At 42.6% G+C, this 26,466-nt stretch overlaps 1 protein-coding gene across 2 annotated transcripts in view; it reads left to right on the forward strand.

Moving 5' to 3' along the window:
- bcar1 (BCAR1 scaffold protein, Cas family member) overlaps positions 1 to 26,466 on the forward strand; it is a 99,959-nt gene that overhangs the window by 29,368 nt on the left and 44,125 nt on the right. Inside the window, exon 1 of one of the 2 annotated variants that reach the window (XM_072695000.1) lies at positions 24,119 to 24,466. The exons of the other annotated variant lie outside the window; for it this stretch is intronic. Within the exon in view, the coding sequence (XP_072551101.1) occupies positions 24,455 to 24,466 (12 nt within the window). The 5' untranslated portion in view covers positions 24,119 to 24,454. Of the gene's footprint in view, positions 1 to 24,118; positions 24,467 to 26,466 lie in introns of those variants that run through there. 2 annotated transcript variants of the gene reach the window in all.

A 26,466-nucleotide genomic window follows, 5' to 3' on the forward strand; every position in this document is an offset into this window, starting at 1 on the left:
GCTCACAGTTACTTACGGCGCAGTGAAATCACTTTATTTATATATATATATTAGTGCGAACCGATATCTGACTGCTTGTGATAAATAATTATTTTTATGATTTGAAGGCACTAGGATTTCATATTTCTGTTATTAATTATATATAATTAAAACATGGCTGATGGATTACGGACAGTGTATTTTATTAATGTGTTGGCCTGCCTCTCTCTCCCTGTCTCCCTGTGTGAATGTGTGTGTTGTCAGTTTGGATGTCCGTCTGTCCATTTTGAGTGATGTGTATAACATTAGCAGCACAGAGAACTGCTGGAGGTAGCCTTGAGGTTGCGGCTGAACTTATGACCCCAGAAATTACCCCCTTAATCCACACACACACACACACACACACACACACATTCCCCTATACACTCCTCTTTAGCATCTGTGTGTGATAGGTCACTAATAGCGGATTTAGTCAGTGGTATTGGATTGCTGGCATCACTAACGTTAACATATCTGCGTCTTAATGCAGGGAAAGGGTTCATGAGTAAGCATCAAAGGCAGAGTCTCACGAGGCCAAGACATACAGTACACACCTTTGAAATCTCAACCACATGCAAGTGTTGACTGGCTATCTGGTAGTGTTGGGGGCAGGGCAATACCCAAACAGAACTAGACCCCAACCTAAAGTAGCAAAAAATCCAAATGAAGCAGTTTGAGGGTGTAAGAAAATATCAATATCAATAGTGAAGTATTGTAACATTACAATTTCAATGCTTTGTCAGTTCTCAATGTTTATTTAATATTTTAATATGTAAAATTTAATCCCCGACCGCTAGATAAGTGTTGTAATCTGTCTTCAGATCCCACTGTTCCGACTGCATAACAAGCACACCTTTCTTTTATTCAGAATTTATGCACATGATGGTGTGTTTTTCATACTTTCACAGTTGATGTTTGATATGAAAGTTTTGCTATATATCACTTTGCTTACAGTATTGCAGTATATTGCAATATGTTGAGTTATGAGATATGAGTTATTTAACAGGCCCTGAACTCCATCTCCTGGCCCACAAGTCCCTTACAGCTCTGGAAAAAATGACACAACAGACCACTTAATTGTTTTTCCTTAAATTTGCATCTATATGTGTATGGCAGCCATTTTATTCCATTTCATCAAACAAAGCAGAGGAAACAAAGCTGAATTTATAGACTATGAACGGCATGAAGTCACCCAGCAACAATGTAAAAAGACTAGTGGGGAGCCTGCCAAGACATGAAAGCTGTGATTGGCAGTCAAGGTTATTTCACCATAGTTTTTTTTTGTAATGCTCTCAAATATTAGTACTGTGTTGTTTAAATGTAAATAATAGCTTCTTTGCATTATAATTCTTATAATCATATTTAGTCTTTGCATTATTTGAGCAGTTGTTTTTGAGCAGTTGTCAGAAGCAGCAATATTTTTATTTGGAATTTAGGGGAAATGTTGTCCATGGTTTATGAAATATAGCGCAAATGTTAATTTCTCTAAACACGTTGCCTATAAATAGTAAAACCAGAGACACTTCTAACCATAGTGTGGCCTCTTAATTTTTTTTTTGGAGCTGTATATAACCCTCGTTTTCAGTCCATCTCTGTGTCAAACAAACGTTGCACCCACCTCCACCCCGTCTCCTCCCTTTTTCCAACACCATACCAACCGGGGGGTCCAGCTCATCCTGCAGACCACAGGAAAGCCGACCTGGACTCCAAGCCAAAGTTAAATCTTGGAGTGTGGTCCGCACTAACAAACTTCATAATCATAACTCATGTGTGGTAATACATATCATATCACCAGGTTCTTGCCAATGCACAGCCCTAGTTACAAACATGTATAGCATAGTAAGCAGTGAAGAGAGCATTCCTTCTTGGGTAGAGCTAGGATATGTTCCTCTTTATTGTCTGTCTGTTCTGCCTTACCTACTGACCTCTAGTGCTCAAGTTTACTTTTGCACATGTTCAGTGATTCACAGAAGCCTGATTCAGCCTGAATTGATCCAGAAGCTGCCTCTTTCCTCTCGATGCTTTTAAAACCCAGGCTGGTGCCCTTCAACTGTGTGGGTCTCTTAATGCTGACCAGCAGAATTAGTGTGGCACCAAGAGACTCCACAGATCAAACTGAGAGAGGATGTCGTGCACTCACACACATGCACACACTCAGCTGAGTGAGGAAGCGCGGTTGTTATTAGTGTGGTGGGGCTGGAAGTAGGCCTGTGTTTCTCATTAGCCTACTCCACTTCTGCGAGGGTAAAAACGGCTCGGCCTGCGCTCGGCTGCTCTCCGGGGAAGTGCCGTTCTGCTGCTTTCTTCTGCTCCCCCACGGTGCCCGCTGATGCTCATTCAAGCCGACGTCTCTGTTCTCGTGTTTGTATGTGGGTGTGCGATGTTTTTGTCCATATATATGGGTGACATTTGGGTGGTTTGTTTCTGCGGCTGTGTTTCTCACAGTTTTGTATGCTTGTTGTCTGGTATTTATATCTTTATGTGTGTGTATGTCTATGTATATGTGTGTGTATGTGTATTTGTGTTGCCTGACCCAGCTGAGAGGGGTTGTCATCGAGTGAGTAGTACAAATGGCTGTGCAGTGTCAGAGCTGTCAGTCTTTTTGCCTTGCAGTAAGGGCTGTTTGTGTGTGTGTGTGTGTGTGTGTGTGTGTGTTAAAGTTCAAGAACATCCCCCTGATGCCACCCGCATTATTGTAGAAGTATGTTAGTAGTAAGCTAATGACAATGCACTTGAACACTTTATGGCTGTTCTAGATGTTTGGTGTCCAAATTTAGTTTGGCACTGGAGCTATGAGGCTCACATTGCTAACAGACACTAGAGGTCAATAGTCACCCAAATCTTTCTTGTCGACACATGCTCAAACATCGCAGCTCTGCATCCAGGTCTTCAACAGACCTGTTGGTTTTTTAATTGCTACTTATTTACTAAGAACTATAAACATTACCAAATTGGGGTTCAGAGTGGCTTAGCAGTCTAATGCGCTACCTCTGTTACCCCCGGGGGTTGCCAGTTTGAATCCTGAACCAAGAGAGCATAATTGGCGGCATTCTCTCCAGGTGGGGTCCCAGCACTTTTTTTCCCGGCAGTGCTGCATCGGCGGTAATTTGCATGTATCAGAGAAGTTCTTACACTCCTGGTGTTGGAAGCAGTGCTAGTGCAAGGGGGAGCTATGAATGGGTGAGGAAAAAGGGAAAAAAATAACAAACAAATGAATTTAATGAATTAACAAAACTTTAAGTCTGAATAGTTATGAACAGCATTCAGTTACTAATTATCTGGGTAACACCTGGCTGTGGGAGCAGTGGAGCTCAAACTTGCTGAGGAGTACACCTGATAGTTGCGTCAGATCAAGGTCAGATCACATTCTCATCACAAACAAATCGCTTCACATTTCGTTTGCGTCCGGATCGAGACCACCTATTCTCAAGCGTGCAATTACTGTGTTCACACCTGCCCAAACGAATCGCCCAGAGGGTGAAACCGAACCAGAGCTGGATTGAACTGGACTAAAAAGTGCAGATGTGAAATCTCTTTCTTTCCTTCCTTCTTTCTTTATTTGTTCTTCTTTCTTGCTTTCTATCTGTTTCTCTCCCTCTTCCAGTCTCTCTTGTGCCCTCTCTCTTTCTCTCTCTCTCTCTGGATGTTAATTATAGAGGACTAAGGGATATTGTATGCAGGCTGCAGGCTCTGCTGTTCTGCTGAGTGTGTGTTTTCTGGCTTGCTTTTGGCTGTTTATTGTGACTGTTTTCCACCACACTCCTCTCAAGAGCCCACTAAACAGTTTAGCAGCGTTATCGTCTTCAGATGACTATATATATATATATAATTATTTATTATTATTTATTTACTTTTTTTTATATATATATATACATATGTAATAGTCTCAGTGTGACAGAGCTGTGTCAGTGCTGCAGTAATCTGTGCTTATTTATGCTTGTGCTTATTCTGTGTGTTAGAGTGTGTGTGTTAATGTGTTTATGTGGGAGTACATGCCTGTGTATTTATGAGAGCATAAGTGATGAAAGGGGGTCAGAGGTCAGAAGGCCTCAGGTTGAGACTAGATGCTGTGTGTGATCACTGATTGATGACCAGCGAAAAATGTTTCTGTGCTATCAGAGGTCTCTCCTCTTCTATACTGTTCTAAACTCTTCTACTCTAAACTTTTCTCTTATTTTCTCAACTCTTCTCTTCTAAACTCTTCTCTTTTTTCACTTGTCTTTAAAACATTTCTGTTTTAAAGTCTTAAAGTCTTCTTTTCTTCTCTTTTCTTTTAACATTTCACTTCTAACGTTCTCTTCTAAACGCCTCCATAATCTTCCTTTTTGCTCCTGTCTGTTCTTTTTTTTTTGGCCTATCCTAATAGTTGCCATGGTAACCCTCACTCCACCTCTAACCAGTGGCAGTAGCTGGTGAATGTGTACATTAAAGCTGTACAACTATAGAAGCAGGGGTGTAGCAGTACACTAAACCCTTGGATGGAGAGTGACTTATTCTGCTATAAATTATCCAATAACTACTAGGAATTATTCAGGATCTACTATATTTATTTCAGGTACTGCTATAAAGTGCGTAGTGACTACTGTAAATGATTCAAGAAATATTAAAAATGATAAATTAGTTAGCTGTTCAGTAACTACTGTAAGTTATTTATTAACTGCTATAAATTATTCAGTGACTACAGTAAATTATACTGGAACAACTATAAATAACGCAGTAACTGCTGTACTTTTTTGTCAGCAACTACTGTAAATGATTCAGTAACTGCTAGAAATGATTTAATAGCTACTATGAATTATTCATTAGGGGGATCAAGAGGTTAATTAGCATGGCTCTAGCTTGCTATGAGGGTCCCTATTTTTCCTTAAACTGGGGATTATGGTTCTTTCGTTTATTTGAACACCCTTGGGTTTAAAAGTGAATGTGTTGAGAGCTTTTATTACACCCTCACCGCCAACATGGTGAGGTTCTTGAAGTTCTCTGTTGTCAGACCCCTCTCTCTCCCTTTGAACCCATTCTTTTTCCTCTCCCTTTAATCTTTCTCATATCATGTCTGGTGGCTGTCTCTCTGTCCCCCCCTTTCTTTCTCTCGCTCTCTCTCGCTCTCTCTCTCTCTCTGTCTCTTGTCCTCTGTCTATCTTTCTCTATGTTATGCGCTTTCTCTCTTTCTTGCTCTCTTTCTCTCTTTCTTTCTCTTTCTTGCTCTCTCTCTCTCTCTTTCTCTCTCTCTCTCGTGCAGTGTGTATTAAATTAGACTCCCAAAGCCCTGCACACACATGACGCACACTGGGAATGAATAAGAAGAGCCTTGGGCTCATGACATCATCTTGAGGAGTTGTACAAGGCATGTTTTGTGTGTGTGTGTGTGTGTGTGTGTGTTGGTCTTTTGAGACATGCCAGCCTGCTTGAGCCCTTGGCCTTGAGGCAGTATATAAAAAGGTGATTGTGTGTGTGTGTGTGTGTCAGAGAGAGCAATGTGGTTATTTTGGTACGGAAAAATAATGGATCTGGTTTATTATAAGGGTTTAAAATCCCTCTGCTAGCCTTGCACTGATTCCAGGTTTGGAAAAAGCTTGTATGTAATACAAGTCTGAGATTTTCTTCAAGTGAGTCTAATCACCACAGAGGCGTGACCAGGCAGGATTTCCTGCTGTCACTCAAGCTTTCATCCAGCGTTCATGGCGATTGCCACCCATTACATTCAATTCCACAGTAATATTAAACTGGACCCATCCATTGGGAACGGGCTGGAGATCAAATCCGTCACCACTCTGACTGTGTCGACAAACAATGTTCTTACTTGAGATGCACTGATATGGTATGTCTTTCTGGCTATTTATGGATAATCAATAATTAGTGTTGTAATGTGATAAATAGCAATAAATAGCATGACCACATGTCTTATTGTCAATCTAGCACTATATTTTATTATTTATTTTCGTAGTTAAACATTTCAATTTTGACCTAGTTTGACCCACTGAAAAGCAAATAATTGGGATGAATAATAAATAAATGCATGATCTGTTCATCTTTATCAGCAATAGTCATTATCACTCATGGCCAGTGTTGCAGTGTGACACATTAGTGATTCATTTCATGTGACCATAACTTAATAAGATAATTACAGTAAATATCTATATGTGATCGCTTTTTATTCCCAGTCATTTTGGAGCATTATTAACTTTTAACACGATGTAAAGAGCAACTGCCAGATTCACATTCTTTGAAAAAGTGAAAAACGAAAAACATTTTCACAATATTTCAATATTTTACACTATTTATCAGACGTCCAGAGCCACAATGGAGTTTAGTCTTATCACTACAGCAATGGACAGGGGGTAGAACATTCAGTTGTGTGTGTGTGTGGGGGGTGGGGTGGGGGGGCGTTTACTGGATGCTGTCCATTTGTCTCATTTGCATGCAAATCAGTGTATTGTAACATGCATTAGTGCATGCACGGTCTAAAATAGCCAAATTATTCATGTATCTCATATAAAACTGATAATAAACACTTTTCCCATATTGGCCACTGATGTATTGCGCCCCCCCTACTTCTTACATGTGCTACAGTGTAGGAGAGGTCAGCAACAGAGATCTGCAGCATCTACTTATAATAAACTGGAATTTTATGTTGTTCAAAATTGAATGTTTGTGTGGCCTCACAGCCTGCCACAGTATGTGTGTAAATGTGTAAATATGTTGAGTGGATCGGTTTGCGCCTGGCGACAGGCAGCTTAAATGAATCTTTCTATTACAGGCCAGCGTTCAGTGTCAGCACTGCGTTCAGTGTGACGCCATACTGTCCATCTAATTAGCATGGCAGACAAATAGGAGGTGAGGAGATGTCTGGTTTTAGAGAGAGAAGTAGAGACAGAGAGAAAAAGAGCGACAGAGTCAGAGAAGGAGACTGTGTGTGTGCATGGGTGTCTACATGTGTGTCTGTAACTGCTTGGATCTCCTGGTCACCGTGTGGTGAACATACAGCATTGCTCTGTGTTACATCTATTGGTGATATAACTTGGCAATATGATACGTATCACAACACTTGGGTTACGATTCAATATATTGTGATATGTTGCGATACTGTAAGCAAACAAAATCATATTTTCTGAAAAGTGTCGTAGTATAAAAAATACACCATCATATGCATACAATCTGAGGAAAGAAGAGTTTACTTGTTATGTAATCACAAACACAACACAAAATGAGCCGCTGTCTGCCACATGTAAACTATTCATAAAGATGAATTTATAGGTCTGTTTTTATAAGAATCGATACAGTATTGCAACACATAGTGTATCATTACCACTAATTGTTAAAGGGTAATTGCACCAAAAAGCTACAGTAAACAATGGAGGGGTTGATTTCTATATACATCTCGATTCAGACGTGGACCATTCTGAATCAATTCAGTGTCAAAATGTCAAAGCTTCCCCCCAACTCAAAAAGGACGAAGCAAATAACAAACTCTATCACAACTTTCATTGCCAAGGATTTGCGGGCTAAAATGCACCTTACAGCAGCATCTCATCTCTAAGATATTTTACTGACTCAACAATAAAAAGGTAAAATAAAAAAGAAATCCTGAATAGAAAAAAAATGCATCGCTAATCGTTTTATCATCACATCGCAGTCTCTCTGAATCATAATCGAACCAAATCGCGAGGTGCCTTCAGATTCCCATCCATATTAAGCATGTTTGTAGTGTAATGTATTCTAGGACTGTGCAAAGTGATTGTGAAATGCTTACTGCAGTTGGTGATTCTTCCAATGTGTTTCACCAAACCATAACCTCACGTGGAGACATTGCTTGGTGGTTGTCTACAGAAGATGAATAGAGAAATGGGGTCTATTCCTGAGGTAATTGGGTTTTATCAACTGCACTTACGCCCCAATATCTGTGTAGATAGTGTTTGTTCTTGGTTGATTGAGACACATATTTGCTCCTGTGAAGTTCCTATCTGCTGTAATTTTGCACTGTAAATATAAGGGGACTCGTTCTTCCTCGCTCTGAAGGGCATGCTTCCATTGTCAGAGCCTCTGTAAAGCTTGCAGTCCACAAGCTGAAAAACAACGACAAACATGGACACTGGACACAAACATGGAAACATGGAATTTCTCTGAATTGCGCCCAGATGATAGACATTATTTTTTATATATGTAATATGTATATATTGAAAAACTGATGTTCTATATTGTGAATGACATTGAGCTTGGTGAGGTATGCTTGGGGTCATGGAGGTCCCATAATGACCAAGCTTCAGATTTGTTACAGAAGGCAGGACGTTTTCTAAGAGGATTTCCTGATACTTGATTGAATCCATTGTCTTGCACACGCCAGAGGATAAAATGCAGCCCAGAGCATCACTGAGCCATTGCCATGCGTCACTGTAGACCAGTGTTCTTTTCAGCATATACTTCATTTTTCCTCCTCCAGACATACCGCTGATCCACAGGCTTGTGAAAGTCCAGTTTTGTTTCATCGCTCCATAGAACAGAACCTCAAAGCTTCTGTTATTTATGGCTTAGAGAACATTGGAGCCGACTTTTCTTGTGCTTTTGGGTCAGTAGAGGTGTACGAACACAGAGACCTTTAGTGCTTAGTGTGCACCTTACTGTGAAAACTGAAACCTCAGTGCCTGCTGCAACCAAATCTGTCTGTGTCTTGCTTTTGCAGTCACTCAAGGGTTTCTGACCACCTGCCTCCTCAGGAATCTGGTGGCAACCGGTGATAGCCTCCTCTTTCTGCCACGTCTAGGTAGCGTAGCCGGTGTTCCTTTAACTTTGAACTAGCAAACTAAACTGGATCTCTAGTAACATTCAGTGTCTTTACTGAATCATCTGTTTGTGTCCTTCTTATTTGCTCAAGAAAATGACCACTTTTCTAAACTTTTTGGACGACTCGCTGGACTTAACCATATTTTTAACATGCAATCAAACGTCACAGTCAGCAAACCCCTAGCCAGCCCAGGTATTTGATGTGCTTTATCTCAAGAGGCAGAGACGAGTATCTGAACTTGTCTTCACAGCCTCAGAACTCTGGATGTGAGTCACGTACGATCGCAATTGAAAGAATAGGCTTTACACAAAGTTTGAACTGTGCTGTATTATTGCACAAAGATATTAATAGAAACATAGAGGATCTTTTCATTTGACATGCCGGTGTGTTCACAGACTCCAGAGGGTTAATGCCCTGGGCATGTTTTCTGATGTTTAAATCACCCAGTGTGATTGGCAGTCGCGACAGGTGCAGACCGTCTATTATATATATTCTATAAAAGCCTGTCATACACTTATTTGTATTGATTAACTATATGATACTTCAGAATTTCAAAAGATTCATGATCTTTCTTCTCACATTCGTAGCACTGAGAGAGAGAGAGAGAGAGAGCGGGAAAGCCTACAGCTGTGTACACACCAGGCGGTTTTGCTGGTGCTTTACCTGTGTGGCTGTGAGCCAGCTTGGATCTCGGCCCTGTTTCCAAGGCTACCAGAATGGCAGACAACATGATGCATACAGATCACAGTTCCAGACAACATGTGAAATGCTACTTTAGTCTTTCTCTGATCTCTAACTGGACTATAACACATTTATACCAAACCTCAGTATTATTGTGTGCTTTCAGTTCAGAATGTACTGAATAGAAGATTGTAATATTTTCGCAATAGAGGGACGTGTGTATTGAGCGCGAGGTACAGAGCGAGATATTGCTGTGTTGACAGGGTTCCAACTGCGGGTCAGAATGAAGACTGCGTGTGTGTCTGTGGTGAAAGCGCGACAAGATCCAACAGGTTAAGAATGTGCGGTGGTGGAAATGGCATGCTCATGCAGCCATGAATATATCTGCATATGAATGCCTTTCTAAGCACATTCTCATTACCGTCCAGCACACAGACACACGCACTCACACCCAGCACACCAAAATGAGGAAAATAGATGAGAAACATTCTTGCACACACACAGACCTTACTGTCCCTGCAAAAAACTAACCATGTGGTTACTGTGGCCCGGTTTACACCAGATCACTTCATGTGACTAGTATCTGGATTGTATTCTGATAAGATTTTAGCTACATGCATTTACACTGGGATGTGAAATGTGTCTCCGCTTTTAGTCAGACTGAAATCTCATTGATGTACTGGGGGGGAGTTGTAATCCATGGCGGCCCACCTTACAAATGACAGGACTTAAAGGATCTGCTGCTAACTTCTTGGTCCCCGATACCACAGAATACCTTCAGAGGTCTTGTGGAGTCCATGCCTCGAATGGTGAGATCTGTTGTGGTGGCAGAGGGTGGACTACCCATTATTAGGCAGTAATACTAAGGTACTAATGTTATGACTAATTGGTGTCCCTACCATCCAGGGAAGGAGCATTGCTCAGAGAACACAGTCCCATTGCTCCTCAGATCAGTGCTAGGGCGTTTATACCCCTTTTGCCCACGCCTGGCATTAGACATGGTCCTTAGAGGTTCATGTTTATCTGCTCCAGAGAGTCCTGTTCTATCGCCGTTGCTTCTCTACAGGGACTAGACAAGCTGTGTGTTTATGCATTTGCACATATGTGTCAGCAATTGGTACAACTTTAAAGTAGCTAAATGCATTCATTAGAAGGTGGTCTCTACAAACATTTGGACATATAGTGTATTTAGCAGGGGGGTGGTGATGGTCCCTGCATTGAGTTGTGTTGGTGTATTTGAGTTTTCTCTGCATGCATGAGCCAAGGGTTTTAGGCCCGCAGGGTCACATGGAAGCAGATGTGTCTCACCTGCACTGCTCCTCTTTCCAGGTGTTCTGTAAAATGTTCAACTGCCTGCAGGGGGCGCCAGCTGAGGTAGGTACAGCATCAGCATGGCAAAGAGACAAAGAGAGTGAGCCCTCTCAGTACTAACATCATAGAGTCCCTAGAGACAGAAACGGAGACTGACCTGGGACTGAGCTGACTGTTTTAAAATCATACCAGCCTGGGCTAATATGTCTTAGCGTTACGTGTGGTGTGTTTTTGTTATGTACTGTCAAGGAGTGAACACCTGAGTTTATTTTCTAACAGTGTGAAGGAATGTCATGGTTTGTACCGGTCCCAGTGCATCCCAATTTACCATTTATCTCTCTCTATCGCTCTCTGTCTTTCTCTCCCGCTCTCTCTCTCTCTGCGCTCTGCTGCATCTCTAATCGAAACCATGGCTGTGAGGAAACTTTCCATAAACGAAGCTGAAATTAGCAGCCCATCAGTGAAAGCCTTCTTCATTGCTTAAACTAATCCTCCTCTGTGATACAGCTTTAATGGGTTCCCACACTGCCTGCTGCTGTGTGTGTGTAAGAAAATGCCAAAATTATGTAAAACACCATTAGGCAGGTAGCAGAAGTGAGCAAAATTGAGGGGAGCCTCACTGCTTCTTAACCTGTAATGATTTCAATACATTATCAGAAAGTGGTAAAAAAACAAAAAACAAAAAAAAACCTTTACACAACAGCTTAATATCAGCCACATTTACATGCAGCCTAATAATCTGTTGTTATTTGGACTAATAGCTCAGTCTGAAAAATACAGCTTGTAAAACGCACATGAAAAGCATGTCCTTTATGGGTGGCTCAAAGGGTGATTTACACTTCCCACCTGTAGGGGGATCAGAATGATCAGAATCATTTAAAATATTGCAAAACACTCAACAAGGTACTTACCGCTGCTGTCCAATAAAAAAAACATGTATCTCCATTTTTGTCCATTTTTAGTTTTCTCGATCTCCATTTTTCAGATACATGTTTTTCATTGGACAGCAACATAATATACTCATTAAGCATTTTGTAAAAAACAACTGTACACCTACCTATTTATGTAATTGTCCAATCAGCCAATGTTCACACAAGTTATTAGAATGGGGGAAAATGTGACCTCAGTCATTTTGAGTGTGGCATGATTGTTGTTGCCAGACTGGCTGGTTTAGATGTTTCTAGAACTGCTGATCTTCTGGGAATGTCTGCACCACAGCCTAAAGCTGACAGAAAGACTACAGCAACTCAGTTAACCACTCTATACTGTTGAGATAGGCAGAAAAGCCTCAGAATGCACAACACGTCCAACCTTGAGGTGGATGGATGTGCTGCAACAGCAGAACACCACACTGGGTGGCACTTCTGTCAGCCAAGAACAGAAAGCTGAGGCTGCAGTGGACACATGCTCACCAAAACCGGACAGTGGAATACTGTAAAAACATGGCCTGGTCTGCTGAAGCACCCCCCCCAAGTCACAGATCTGAATCCAGTAAAGCATCTTTGGGATGTGGTAGAACAGGAGATTTGCAGCATGAAGGTGCTCCTGAAACACATGTTGACATGGATCGGAATCTCAAAGGAATGTGTCCAACTCTGTGTGGCTTCCATACCACAAATTGACACAATTGAGGCTGAATTGAGAAAGAAAGAATTTAGGTGACCGTACCATTTGGTCACTAGGACTGGCCAAGCCCTGCCCTCTTGGGCATAGGAGCGCACCCTGCTGACTGGTGAAAGTAAGGCATCTATTTTGCACTTCCACTTCCACTAGGACCCCAAGCTGACAGTCATTCCATTTCTTCATTACTCCAGTAAATGAGGTCAGCTCCGGAAACACAGCAGTGACATCTAAAAGGGGTTTGATGTTGGCTTCTCATATTTGTAGTGTGTAGTCCAGCCATCTCTCAAGGTCAGATGTGTTTGCGAGAGCATGCATACGCATCAGAATCCCACTGCATGACATGCCCGTTCTTCCACTTATCTGATCTCCATCTCAGTGAGACACTAATGGCTTATTAGCCGCTGGTCAGGCCTTTATTTCTGAGAGGCACAAGCGTCTGTCCGGCGCTGGTTGTAAAGGGGCGTTAATGGCATACGAGGCTTCAGTGAGCAGCACAGATACTGATCTTCTCATTAGAGGCCATTAAATGTATGGTTTGACACACACACACACACACACAAGCACACGCATACTCAGACACAGTCACACACACATTCCTAGGAATGTTTTCCGCACACTGCCACTGAGCCAGCTCACACACTGAGGAGAGTATTATCTGCCCCGCTGCCCTGTCCTGACCTACGACCCCTGTGACATCAACGATGTCATGGACAGAGCTTTTGTGGAAAAGAGCTGAACCTCTCACACCTCTCTCTCACTTTTCCTCATGCCTTCACTCTCAGGCTTCTCTTACACATTATTTGCTCTCTCTCTCTCTCTCTCTCTCTCTCTCTTTCTCTCCCCTTCTCTCTCTCCCTCGCCTCTCTCGTTCTCTCTCCCTCTCTCTAGGTCTCTGACTGTCTCTCTTATTTACTCTCTCTGGCTGGCTCTCTCTCATGTTCTCTCTCTCTCTCCCTCTCTCTTTTCCTCTCTCTCTCTCTCTCTCTCTCTTGCTATGTCTTTCTGTCTGTCTGAATTACTAGCATTACTGTGGAAACTGCTTGGTATTCCTGCTATTTGGCATCAATCCTGTTTCCCCCTCAAATCCAGTCCAAATTATTCACACACATACCACTCACTGATGAGTGTCTTGCATTTCAGCACTCTATTCTGGGGTCGCTGACCCCTGGGTGGCCTGTACCTCAGTAGGGCCATTAGATCTGCCTCCAGAGGCCAGCTCAGCAGGGACAGGGGAGGTCACCTGACCTTGGCACTGACTCCCTGAGCATCCGCCACTTTTTCTGACCTAAATTACAGTCTCTGGTTTGATTTTCGTTGAGTTTTCCCTACTGCTTTGTGAATGAAATGAAGTGTTTAGAGTGTGTGCATGTGTGGGCCCTTTTAGCCACGCATCTGTGCCACTCCTCGCCTCTTGGTTTGGCGTGCAGATCAATTTGAGACTTATCTATGGGTCGCTGGAGTTAATCATTTCTAATGACCCTATTCCATTCCATCTGCTGCTCCGTGTCTCAGGGCGTGACATAGCTTCACACATATTTCATGCTTCGAACTGAAGCTATGTGGGAAAAATACAAAGCGTCCTGATCATTTTTACCAGTTGCTTGAGCTGTTTTATCATGTATACTTTCAAAGCCAGGGCAGTTAAATGAATGAGCACTTTCTAGACTTTTACATGTTCGAAGGACTTTGCATTGGAATGCCTCATTGCTAGCTTACAGTGCTATAAAGGCTCTCCAGCATGCTGATATGGCCATAACCCATGGGTTGTTATAGTGAAATTAGCTGAAAGTCCCACTTTAACCACTTTAATGAAATATCTGTCTGTGACTTTTCCAAGCCAAAAAGTTCCTCTTGGCCATTTGAACACCATTGGGCCAGATTTGTAAAATGCATCATCAGATATACTGACCTGTGATGTAGATGTGGGCTATATGTTAAAGTATATGTTAAAGTATTTAACAATACTTGAAGGTATTTCTACTATGCACATTATGCATAATGATATTTAGCTTTTTGAGGTTTGATATACTAAAGAACAGAAAAAACCCTGTCAACACCATTTAGGCGCAGGGGGTAACAACTTGAACTGTGCGATATTGAAAAAAAATGACATTGCAATATATAGATATATGATATGATTTTTGGCGCATATAATCTGTCTCTGGTAGATAGGCCCCTCCCATGCAAATAGAACCACAAAAAAATCTACAAGAATGAGTCCTGGTGAGATTTCATTTTCTTTTCTATAGGTTTTGAATGTTTGGGCACACAGGCAAGTCTTGCCTCTTTGCTGGTACACACACACATATTTTTAAATGCTAATTTCAGGGTTTTAAAATGCATTGATACGTACTGTCAACAATCAGCCAGGTACCGGGCAGGAACTTTAATTGCATTACTAATAAAGATACCTATGTTATCACATCTACTAAATTTGCTCACAATAAAGCAGGCCATTCTTTAACCAGGCTACATTATTGAATCACCAGTGAATGCTGAATGTGCTGTACGAACACAACAAGGGTATCAAACTGGGTTCCTTCTGGCCCACAGCTTTGCAGAGTTCAGTGTTTCCTGTAAACACACCTAAATCAACGCATCAGCTAATCTTTAAGGCAAAATGCTAATATCTGCTCGCTAGCCTGGACAGAACCCAGTTTTGTTTAACACTCCTTGTGTATTGCAGTTGCTATATGTCCACATCGTGCTTGGACATGTCAGACCAGCTACGCAGATTCGGTTGTCCTAAGACATTGATCAGCCACATCAGGTGTGCTGGATTTATGTGGGAACACTCAAGTCTCTGCTGGAAGGAAGATGTGCAGCAGGAAAGGGTTACTGACCACTGCTGTTCAGTGCAGTAAGCTCATGCTCATAGATTGGCTGTGGGAGAGAGACACAGATATGTGCAAATGCTGGACCAGAGAATGTGACCTCATTACTGACCCCTGATCCTTGGCCTTTACTTCTAAGCTATTTTTCATTAACCACTCGGTGTCACAGTTTCACACAGCTATGTCTGGTTTATAGCAGTCAAGCCATAGGATTGTAGACCACAATATAAGTAAGAATAGCAAAGTACATATGAAGTCTTATATATGCATAAGCTTATCTTGACTTGTTCTATCACCAAAATACCTGTCCTGACCCTCTGTGACCCCCCCTCAATGAGCAGAACGGCTGTGAGGACTAAAACCGATTCAGGGGCAGATGTAGTCATGCTTTAGTGAGAATAGGCACAGGATTACATTAGATGGCATTTACCGATGGCCTGTCAGCTCTGGCTATGGTAGGTTCACCTCAAACCCATTTAGAGGCCTTTGGTTGCTGTGTTGCACACTGCACACCTGGGACCTGAAAGCCAAAGCACACATTCAAGGGCAGAGAACAAATGTAGTTCTACCATCTAATACAAACACACACATGCTTGTGTACATACACACTATATGGACAAAGGTTTTGGGACAGCTGCTCATTTATTGTTTCTTCAAGGGTATTAAAAAAAAGCTTGATTGAGGTAAAGATATTAGATAATCAGCACCCCTCCTCATTCCCAACTCCCTAACACATCCCAAAAGTGTTGGACGGAAACCTTATTCCAGAGAATGCTCCAGGGCATTTATATATATATATATCCCATGTACCAGGAAATAAATTGGTGCTCCCTATCAGAGATGTTGATTTCCTTATAGATATCTAATTGCAGTTAGAGCCAAACTGCTTCCATTTAGAAAAAGATGTCTTTGTTCTCTTATTGGAAGTGGATAGCAGCCCAGTTGCAAATGGAAGAAATAGCTGCAGATCTTAATTAACCTCTCTGACTGTAAAACGGCTCTGCCTGACTTCACAATAGCACAGTTAAAGCTAACGTCTGGAAACAGTGCTCCTACACAATGGGCCAGACAGGCTGTTAGCCTGCAGTAATGCAATTAGCCCTGTTGTAGAGGTGACCCTCGTCCAGTTACATGCTCTAGGAAGTGTTTCATTCCTTCATTCCATTCAGAAGCAGGCAGCTTGGAAGACTGGGAAGGCTGGGAAAGCTTGGAAAAGGCCAAGCCCATAGGAAAAGGGTCCCCTTCCTGGAAGCTGTGACTGGAATGTGGGGTTTTATGCTGGAGTTAGCCTACCGGATTTCTGCATTCTCCGTGGGGGGGTTGGTGTTATAAGGATGTGTGTGCGTGTGTATTTGGTTTGACGTCATCCCACGTACCTCTCCCTCCTTGCAGTTAGCGTTAGCAGGACTAGCCGTGCGATTTGTCACTGTTGCTGTTTGTGCTCGCCTTAGGCACGATGCTGATCTCACCAGATCTCGCTGGATTAGCCCTGTCTGAGGGAGGGAGCAAGAGAAGGAGAGAGAGAGAGGGAGAGAGAGATTTTTGATAGGATTCAGAAAGCAGAGCCATAACACAGATTGAAATGGGGAGAAAAAAAGCAAATCAGCAAAATCAAATTAACCAAACCAGCTCCACAGTTTAATGCCTGCCTCTTTTTGGCTTTGTGGGCTTGGGTGGAGACCTTAGAGGTCTTTCTACATTTCAAAGTCTGTCACTCATTATAGGATATGCACACACACTCGCACTCTCTCATACACGCTGTGTTCCTCTGGGGTTGTAATACCCCCAGTGCTCCCTGCGTTTACCCTGCAAACCCAATCAGCTCCCCAGTTCTGCTTAAACTCCACATAATACCATTTACTTCCTGCCACATTAAAGCTAATCTTTTTATTGCAGAGAGACAGAGGAGAGAGAATTACTCTGCTGCCTAGTGTGCGTTTGTATGTATGTGTGTGTGTGTGTGTGTGTGTGTTTAAGAGAAAAGGGGGATGGAGCGAGAGTGGCTGCCTCCTGCTACACACCATCAACCCCATCCCCACAGTCTACTTTTGATTAAAGGAGGAGGAGAAAAAATGCGGATTGATCCACTTTGTAGTTTTTAATCATCTCAGAGTATTAGCATGTTTGGCAGATAAGAGGACAAATAAAAATGAAATTCCAAATCCGCAAATAAACAAATGCAATTATCTATGGAAATTAAATGTAGAGGGAGGGGTGGAGGGGTTGTAAACAGGCGATGTGATTATTGGAGTACAGCGCAGGGCTCGGCTTTTGTTTTTTCCTGTGCTGAGCAGATAGAGTAGGCCTTATTCGCTATCTGCTGGAGAAGGGAAGACTCAGAAAGGCCTCAAGGGGGTTTGGGCGCAGTGCCAGTTTGGTAAAGTCAGCCTGTCAGTATCTTTGATGCAAGATCTTCCAGGACAAATGGTCACCCTGCAACAGTTTCTTAGTGATGTTAATGTGTGAACCCATTTGTGCTTTTGCATATGTATGCACCAGCAGCACATGTGTGCATATATGTGTAAATATACACTAGTGTGTGTGTGTGTCTGTCTGTGTGTTCGTGTCAGTCTGTAGGATTTTCCCTCATAAGCAGTTTAAAAGTCCCAGTGACAGACTTCGCAGCTGGACTGACAGCTCTAGCGAAGAAAGAGAGTCTTTCTTATTGTGTCCTTCAAAGCTGCATGAATATTGCTGTTGGCCCGGGGGGGTAGAGGGGGGCGGATGTCGGAACACAAGGATGTGCATTGTTTCGCGCCGCACGCCGTCGCTGAAGTCGCAGTGGAATGGAAGGACTCTCTCCAGGAGCCTGTCACTGTTGTGCTCTGTGGTTCTGATAATAGTTTCATATTAGCCACACCGTCAATGACACAACATCAAAGAAGCCACCGCGGCAGCCTTCACTCAGTCACAGGAAATCAAACGGTCCTGGCCTTGAAGGAATGGTCCACCAAAACATAGAATTTGCACAATTTACTCCAGTCTTCTTACTCCAAAACATTTTAATTAGAAAAAAATTAATCAAAAAGTCGCATCACTTGCATTTCATGCAGGACTACATAGACCCTAAGATATGGGTGGTTGTTTTTAATAAGGCGAGACCAAAGGAGAACATACTGAGGTGAGAGATAATAAATTGTGCCCAAGAGATCATTTATTGAGTATATAATTATATACACAATATAATATATTACATCCATTAAATAAAAAACTTCAGCCCAAAAGTAATATGTTGAGGCCATGAGATAATATGTTGAGGCCACAAGATAATATTTAGACGCCACACATTAATACATTGAGGCCACAAGATAATATACTGGGGTCACAAAATAATATATTGGGGCCATTAGATAATATATTTAGGCCACATGATAATATATTGAAGCCACAAAATAGAATGTATTGAGGCCACAAGATAATATATTTAGGCCACAAGATAAAATATCAAAGCAACACGATAATTTATGGAGGCCACAAGACTATATATTGACCCCGTACAAAGACAGTTTGGATGGGCCAATGGCAAAAGGAGGTGGGCCCAAACATACCCTTACCACTGACTATAGAGCTAAGAAATCTTTAGGGGAAATAGATTTCTTTAATATTAGCCTTATAGATCTTGAGCAAATTTGGGTAAAGACAGTTAAGCATTCTTTTAAAGGGACATGTCACTCAAAAACTATGGCAGTGCTACTAATCAGTGGGAGTAATCAGCAGGGGCTCATTAGGACCAATTTGCAAACTAGATAATGCTAATTGTTTGCTGTAGCTTACGTTCATTGTTAGGCTTATCATTTTTAGGGGAGATTTTCTTTAAGCACTGTGAGAACAGGGCAACTCGTAGAGGACTGGCACACTAAATCAAGCACTATAGCCCGGGGCTCTATCAGTGGTTTTGTGAGGGATAATTTTTATTTAGCCACATATAATTTGTGCCTGGTTCTGCTGACCGCACACTGTAGCTCTTTGTTTTGAATAAACACATTGTCACTAAATATCGAAGACTTATCATCCAGCTTCTGCTACCTCTACTGACTTTCCAGAAATGCCTCTAGCAGACCGTGCTGGAATTCAGCGGGCCGGTGCAGAAACATCCAGAAGGAGGTGTATTGAGAGCGAGTGAGAGAAAAATAGCAGCGTAACCTGGATTCCGAAGCAAATGGGATTTCCATATTCTCCTACAGTGACCCACATCTGCTGCAGTGAATGACGGCTCTGTTCTGGAGAAGCCGGGTCCGACCAGGTCAGGTCGGGCCTCGGCCAAGGCCTGCGTGACGTGGACAGCCTGCCAGGCTGGGCTGGAAGGTCAAAGGGGACAAGAGCAGGAGGGTCTTGATTGTGTGAGTGTGTCCATGCAGCGGAATAGTGTGTAGGTGTGAGGAATGCTCTGCCAGCCCGACCCAATGGAGACCAGGCCACAAAAGCACAATGAGCCCACTGTTATCCACACACACACACACCCATACACACACAAAGTCAAGAACTCTTGGAACTATGTATATAGAGTTATGGTTGGTGATATATCCAACCATATCATATCACAGTATTTAAAGGTTGGTAATTATTAATAATTGTCATGAAAGGAAATCTAATTTGCTGCTGTTTTTTTGTGTGCTGACAGCTTTGACCTGCCAGGGCATGGATTATAAAAGACCTCTGAAGGTGCCTTGGGATATATGGCATCGAGACATTAGCAGATAATCCTTTAAGTCCTGTAAGTTGTGAGGAAAAAGCTGCCATGGATCATGTTGGCATGTTGTCCCTGCATATACCACAGATGCTTGATTGGACTAAAATCTAGGAAACGTGAGGGACAGGGCAACACCTTGAACTCTTCATCCTGTTCGTCAAACCATACCTGAACAATGTTCAGTGTGAAAGTGTGCATTATCCTGCTATCCTGCATGAAGTGAACCTGGTCTGTAGTGATGTGTAGATATGCAATTTCAGACATCCACAGAAACATCCAGGCCCAGGGATTCCCAAAAGAACATTGCCCATAGCATTACACTGCCTCCGCTGGCTTCTTCCTATAGTGCATCCTGGTGCCATCACATCACACATGTGAACAAGGCACTGTTCTGGTGCCATAAAAGAAAACAGGACTTATTTGACCATATGGCCTTTTTTATAAACCATAACAGGGTGTGATGCATTCTGTTGTGACACATTCCTCCTGTAGACATCATTAGAACATTTCTGTTCATGTGCCTCAGAGTTCCCTGTTCTTTCAGTTTAGCCCAGATGGGATAGCCTTTATTTGGTTAGCGTGCTCAACATGCTGTGGTTCCTTCTTACACTACTGTCAGTATGTTCTCACCACTGCTGACTAGGAGTTTTGCTTTTGGCCCTTTACTTTGGTCTTCATACCTGACCGTGAGATGAGAACCGACTGTATGCTTTTTATGTAATCTATTCATCATACTTGTTATGTTGGATAATATCATGCATACATCATAACATTAAAACCTATTGTTGAGGACATGGACTCCCCAGGACCACATGACAAGGTATCCTGTGGTATCTGGCACCAAGTCCTGCTTGTTGCAAGGTTAGGCCTTCATAGATTGCATGAGTGAGCCTTAGCCACCCCTAACTCTTTTGCCTTGTTCACTGGTTGATCTTTCATGAACCAGTTTTGGTAGATACTGACCATTGCATACCGGTAACACAACACACAAACAGCGAAAGTGGCTCAAATTCATATGCTTACCCATTCTCCTGCTTTGACACATCCCACCCCTTGACAGCTGTCATTGTAACGAGATAATTAACGCTGCTCACTTTACTTGGTCTTAACGTTATGGCTTAACAGTGTATAAATGCACATGCGGCACATATTCATATTATTTATATCTGTGTCAGAATGCTGCATGCATATGCAAAACCGCCAGGGTGTTTATAATATTAGGCTCATTTGCATCTTTTTCATGATTTTTCATGACAGGTAGTTAAGGCAGGTTTATCGGGGCTGTCAGTAGCAAAGTGGTTGAGGGGTGTGGTTAGCAGGTCCCGGTGGAGGAGGGGGCTCATTAGGTGATGGATGAAGGCCGGAGAAGGGGCGCTAATTGAAATGGTGCCTGATGTGATAGACTAATCTCTGTGGTGACACAATCCACACATGAACACACACACTTAAACGACAGCTCTGATTGCACTTTGGCTTAGCTTTCTGTCAAAGAGACGGAGAGAGCAATGGCCTATCACTTACATCCCAGGAGAAAATGTGTGTGTAAGTGTGTTTCCGTGTGTGTAGGGGGGTGGGGGGTGTCTGTATGCGTGCACCAGAATTTTTCCTAGTAACTGTGCCATAGCGTGAGATGAAGTGCGGCTCAATTGCCATGGAGATGAGACACAGCATCCCTTGGTCTGAAGAGGCAGGCGCTATGTAAAGATAAGGGCTGCGGATTCCCGGAGCGTATTAAATCGGTAGGGGAAGCTTTTTGATGTGCCATCAGCCATGCTCTTTAATTCATGGCCCTTCAATTCTGGTTGAATCGCTTCTCTCTGGTTAGCGGTTTCCGCTTTTCCTGTGCGAAAATCACTTTTTTAAAGCCTGGTATTTCAAAATCTGACATATTAAAGTGATTAGATTTACACAGTTTCCCCTTTTCATCAGATGTAGTCGATAAGCTAAGACATGTTTGGTGTCAGAAGCTTGCTTTCTTAATTTTACCCTGGAGTTATGAGGCTAATGTAGCTAACAAGCTGTGACAATTTATACCCTACCACTGTGCAAACTCCATGCCACTGATATAATGATAATATAATAGCATAATAATGCAGTTACACCCTTCTAAAGAGCAATGAACGTTTATATTCAGACATTGGAATTGGAATATAAAGAAAGTTTAATGTCCTAAAACAAACAAACAAAAAAATAAATAAAAGCAAAACAAATAAATCCATTTTTTTTTTAATCGACATGGGCAATATCGAGGTCAGCAACAATATTTTATGGTAAGTCAATAGTGTCATTATCGTGACAGGCCTAATCTTGAACAATACAATGCCTCACACTGTGTGAGACAGTGTTACCTAGAAATGGGCTAGAAACCCAGTAGAGTTTGGACAAAATTCAGAATCCAGGATGACCCCTACTACGGTTTTTAGTAATATGACTTTTGTGAATTAAGAAAGCTTAATCGAAATGTAATTAAACTTTTAGGAGGTGTTGGCCACTGCATGCCAGGAACACCTCATAAGATCTTCATCAAGTTTTGGAGATGATCTCACCCAGTCATCCATCCGTCACAATTCTGCCTTTGTCAGTGCCTCAGATCCTTAGGCCTGCCCATTTTTTTTTCTGCTTTTACCAAATCACCTTCAACAACGAACCGTTCATTTGCTGCCTAATTTATCCCTCCACTTGAGAGGTACCATTGTAACAAGATAGTCAACGTTATTCACTTCACCTGTCAGTGGTATTAATGTTTAAGAGTTCCAAACAATTGCTATTATTTTCAGTGATACAATTAAAGACCCAAACTGAATTGGGAAGCAATTGAACCGTGTCAATCCTGATCTCAGATGAGTTTGACTGAAGTGAGCCTTTTGTGGCCTAGTCTGCTCCCTCAGTGCTTCCACCTCTGACCTCTCTGGTCTGGACCTAGGATAATGGCATGGGAGTGACAAACAACATACTTCTAAACTGCCACATCCCTCTCTCTCAAACACACACCCCCTGTTTCACACTCATCCTGGGATCTTCACCCTTATTTCTGAATCATGTACAAAGTACACTCCTGTGATTTTTTAATAGAATAGAATAAAATGCACTTCTGTGGCAAAACAAATAATGTAAAAATAATATTTACACAGAAACATTCGACGTTACCAGCTTTATTCCAGTGATTTTCAGGGTATTGTACTGAGCTTCACTTTTTATTGTACATTGGCGCTTCACGTTTACTGTTTAAATACAGTTACAAGTAAAAGTGCATTTGTCAAAGACACTTCAGATTGGAGACACCATATGTCTCCATTGGAACGCATTGGGATTTCCCTGTCTGCAATATTGATTCTGAATGTGGTGGACCCAGCTTGACCTCGTGACCAGCTCCCTCCCTTGTGTGAGAGTTGACAGTGATGTCATGTGCAGATATTTGTCTTTTCAAGACAATGTGAACTCCATTGAGCACGGAGCACACATGGACTCCTAAACATCTGACAGAGGCATGCAAGTTACTACATTGGCACGTGCTTCTAGAATACATCTCACATATTTTTTGGAAAGAATTTTGATTGGATGTGTGGCAAGATTCCATGCTAGACATGAGGAATTCTGTGTAGATATCAATTCTGACATTCATCACTTCAGCGTAAGTGTTGGAAATGATTATTGGAAAATACAAAGTAGCACTGTTCAATTTCCTATGGATTGTCTACGTAGATCTCTTTACAGTCATCATTGTTATAGAGTTCGAACTTGGCCTAACCAAGCCAACCTTGCTCTCTTTGCGAACAGTGTAGCTCCAGGGAACTGGAGGACTTATATAAGCCTCAAACTTGCAGTGGAAAAAGAAGCAGCAATAAAAGCCAGACAAGAGTGAAAAGACAGGAATTTCGGGAGACTAAAGGAAAAGAAATGAACAAAGTAGTAATGGGGGAGGTGTGTGTTTCTGTGTGCGTGGGTGCATGAGAGGGACGAAAAACTAATGTCTGTTTCCCTCGCAGGTCTACATGGAGGCTCCTTAAACATTCCTTACAGGCAGAGGATGAGGGGGGAGTAGCATTAACATAAGAAGAGCCTCTTCAGCCAATCAGACAGCAGGAATGGGAATGCCAGGATTGAGCAGGAACTGGGAGGGTGTCGGGTTACAGCACATTCTGACCGCCCTCCTCTAGCCTCAGAGTGTGTGTGTGTGTGAGAGAGAGAGAGAGAGAGAGAGAGAGAGGGAGGGAGTGAGGGAGCTGGAGAAAAGAGCAAAAAGACAGACTGAAGGATAGATAGAGAGAAAAAGAGAAGTGTATGGGACCGACTCATTCTTGGCCTATGAGATCACGGAATAGGACTATGTGCGTCCGTCTGTCGTGACTTTTTGGCCCGACAGCGAGTGGAAGTTTGGAACTGGAGGTGGCTGACCTGAGGGATTTTATCTATTCTTTTTTTTTTCTTTTCTTTTCTTTTTGGTGTGTCTCCCGGACCAAATCTCTGGGCTGTTGAGAGACGTCTGGAGTCCCAAGGGCTCACACAGCGGGGCTGAAAATGAATTATCTGGTGAGTTACGTGTGTATGTGTATATGCAGTCCTCAGTGCTGTGTGAAAGCCCTGAGTCGGTTCTGCTGAACACTCCAGCCACGGAGGAGTCTGAAGAGTTAGCAGGCCGAGGAGAGGGAAAGAAGCCGGAGAAAAGAACTCGAAAAGCCTTTTATTTGAACTGCTTTTGTCATGACTCGGCAGGGGTCTGTTGGTGTGTTTTGTCTGTATTCTGCACTTGTGTATTGGGGGATTTGTAAACGGCTGCTTACATTCTGGAAGCATTCTGGTTGTAAAAGCTGTTAGTAGTCGGGAGAACACTTGTCAGAGAAGGTAGAAGGGTAAAACATGTAGACGAATTCTCACAGTTAGACCTTAGACTGCTGTTTGCTTCTTTTTTTACCATGCTTTTCTTCAGGAGCACTGAGTCGGAGTGCTTTCAGAGAGAGAAGAGTGTGTATGTGTGTTCGGAGCTGGGAGAGTGGAACCGGAGCCACGGAGGCACGGCACTGCTGAGTCAGGAGAAAGTTGAAAGATTAAGGTTTTATTATGGAGGGGCGCTCAGGGAGAGAGGGAGAGAGGGAACGAAGGAAAGAGAGAGAGAGAGAGAGAGAGAGAGAAATGGATCGTAGAGGCCAGGACCGGAGTCTTGGCAAGCGGCATCCGTTCCTTGCTATTGTTTGAAAGTGTTGGCACGCAGTCAGCTTGTAAGGGCAGGAATGACACAGGGCTTTGGTATTTGGAAGCGAGAGCTGGGCCGGACTTTTATTTCCGTCAGAGAAGACTTTGCTCTCTGAGGCTGACCCCCTGCTTGGCCCTGGGATATTCCCGTATGAGAGCTGGGATGAGCTGTGCGGTGGAAGTTTTACTTCTTTAATTAAAAAGCCAGCATCTTTTTTTTTCATATTTGATTATTTGATCATCAAGAGAGCAGGGACACTTTTCCTTGCATGTCTAGAATCAAAAGTGGAAAGCTTTGGTCTAAATTAGGAGTCGGGGCCCAATTTGGGCTCTAAGTTATTTATATCCTCATAAAGGTTTTTTTTTCCACTCAGCATTTGGGAATAAACTTTTGTTCCTGCCATGGATGCTATTTAGTTTAGCTTCTGAATTTGTGGATTCATTGAGTTCTTGTCCACTTAGAATAAATAAATTAGATGGCGCACTCAGAAATGAATCCGCTAATTAAAATCCCCCTTGGCTGATGGAGCTTGGCTCATAGGGCTGATCCTGAATCAGCATCTAAAAAAGAGTGCTGGCTCATGCTAGGCTATGAGTATAGGCTCCTGAGAAGTGGATTTTAAAAAGAGAGAGAGAAAGAGAGAGAGACGGGCAGAAGAAGAGAGGCTCCTTCCGGGGACCACTGACTCACTCCTGACTCACGCCCACCCTCTGGGGTAAAAGAAGGTGGAATTCCCCACCAACCCCCCACCACTCTCCTGGGAGGTCTGACAGACACTGCCTGCTCCTTGTCCCTCGCTAATTATTGGTGCTGGTGACGGCACTACGAGTTGGAAGGTCTGCTTCCATGCTGCTCTGGAGACAGTTAAGCAGATTTTCCATGGACTAGAGTAGTCTATGCTGGTCTATGCTAGTAGATCCATGTTAAAGGACACGCATTCACAGTGGGATGACTCATTGGAAAAGCTTCAGGTTTGCTTAAGGAGGGATTGGCATAAGGTGGGTTAGGATGACCTTTGAGCAGATCGGAATGGGTTAATAAAGGAGTGGAGTTTAAAGTTAGCCAGTATCCAGCGGTTTGGCTGTAATTTAACTAGGCTGTTGTTATGAGTAAGACTCATAATACCATTGTGGGGTAATATGGTAAGACAGACAGATATGACTAACTTGCTCAATCCTACGCACGAACGTCAACCTGGGCAGGTATGTCCACAGAAGGATATTCTTGTACTATTGCTATAAATGGGCCCTTTACCAGGTTGGACGAAGAATGAATGTAGGTTACATAGTAAATAGTAGGATCGGTTGATTCACTGCGAAAACTACTTGATGGCAATAGT

This window comes from Salminus brasiliensis, chromosome 13 (genome assembly GCF_030463535.1).
Source record: "Salminus brasiliensis chromosome 13, fSalBra1.hap2, whole genome shotgun sequence".
Taxonomy (NCBI): Eukaryota; Metazoa; Chordata; class Actinopteri; order Characiformes; family Bryconidae; genus Salminus; species Salminus brasiliensis.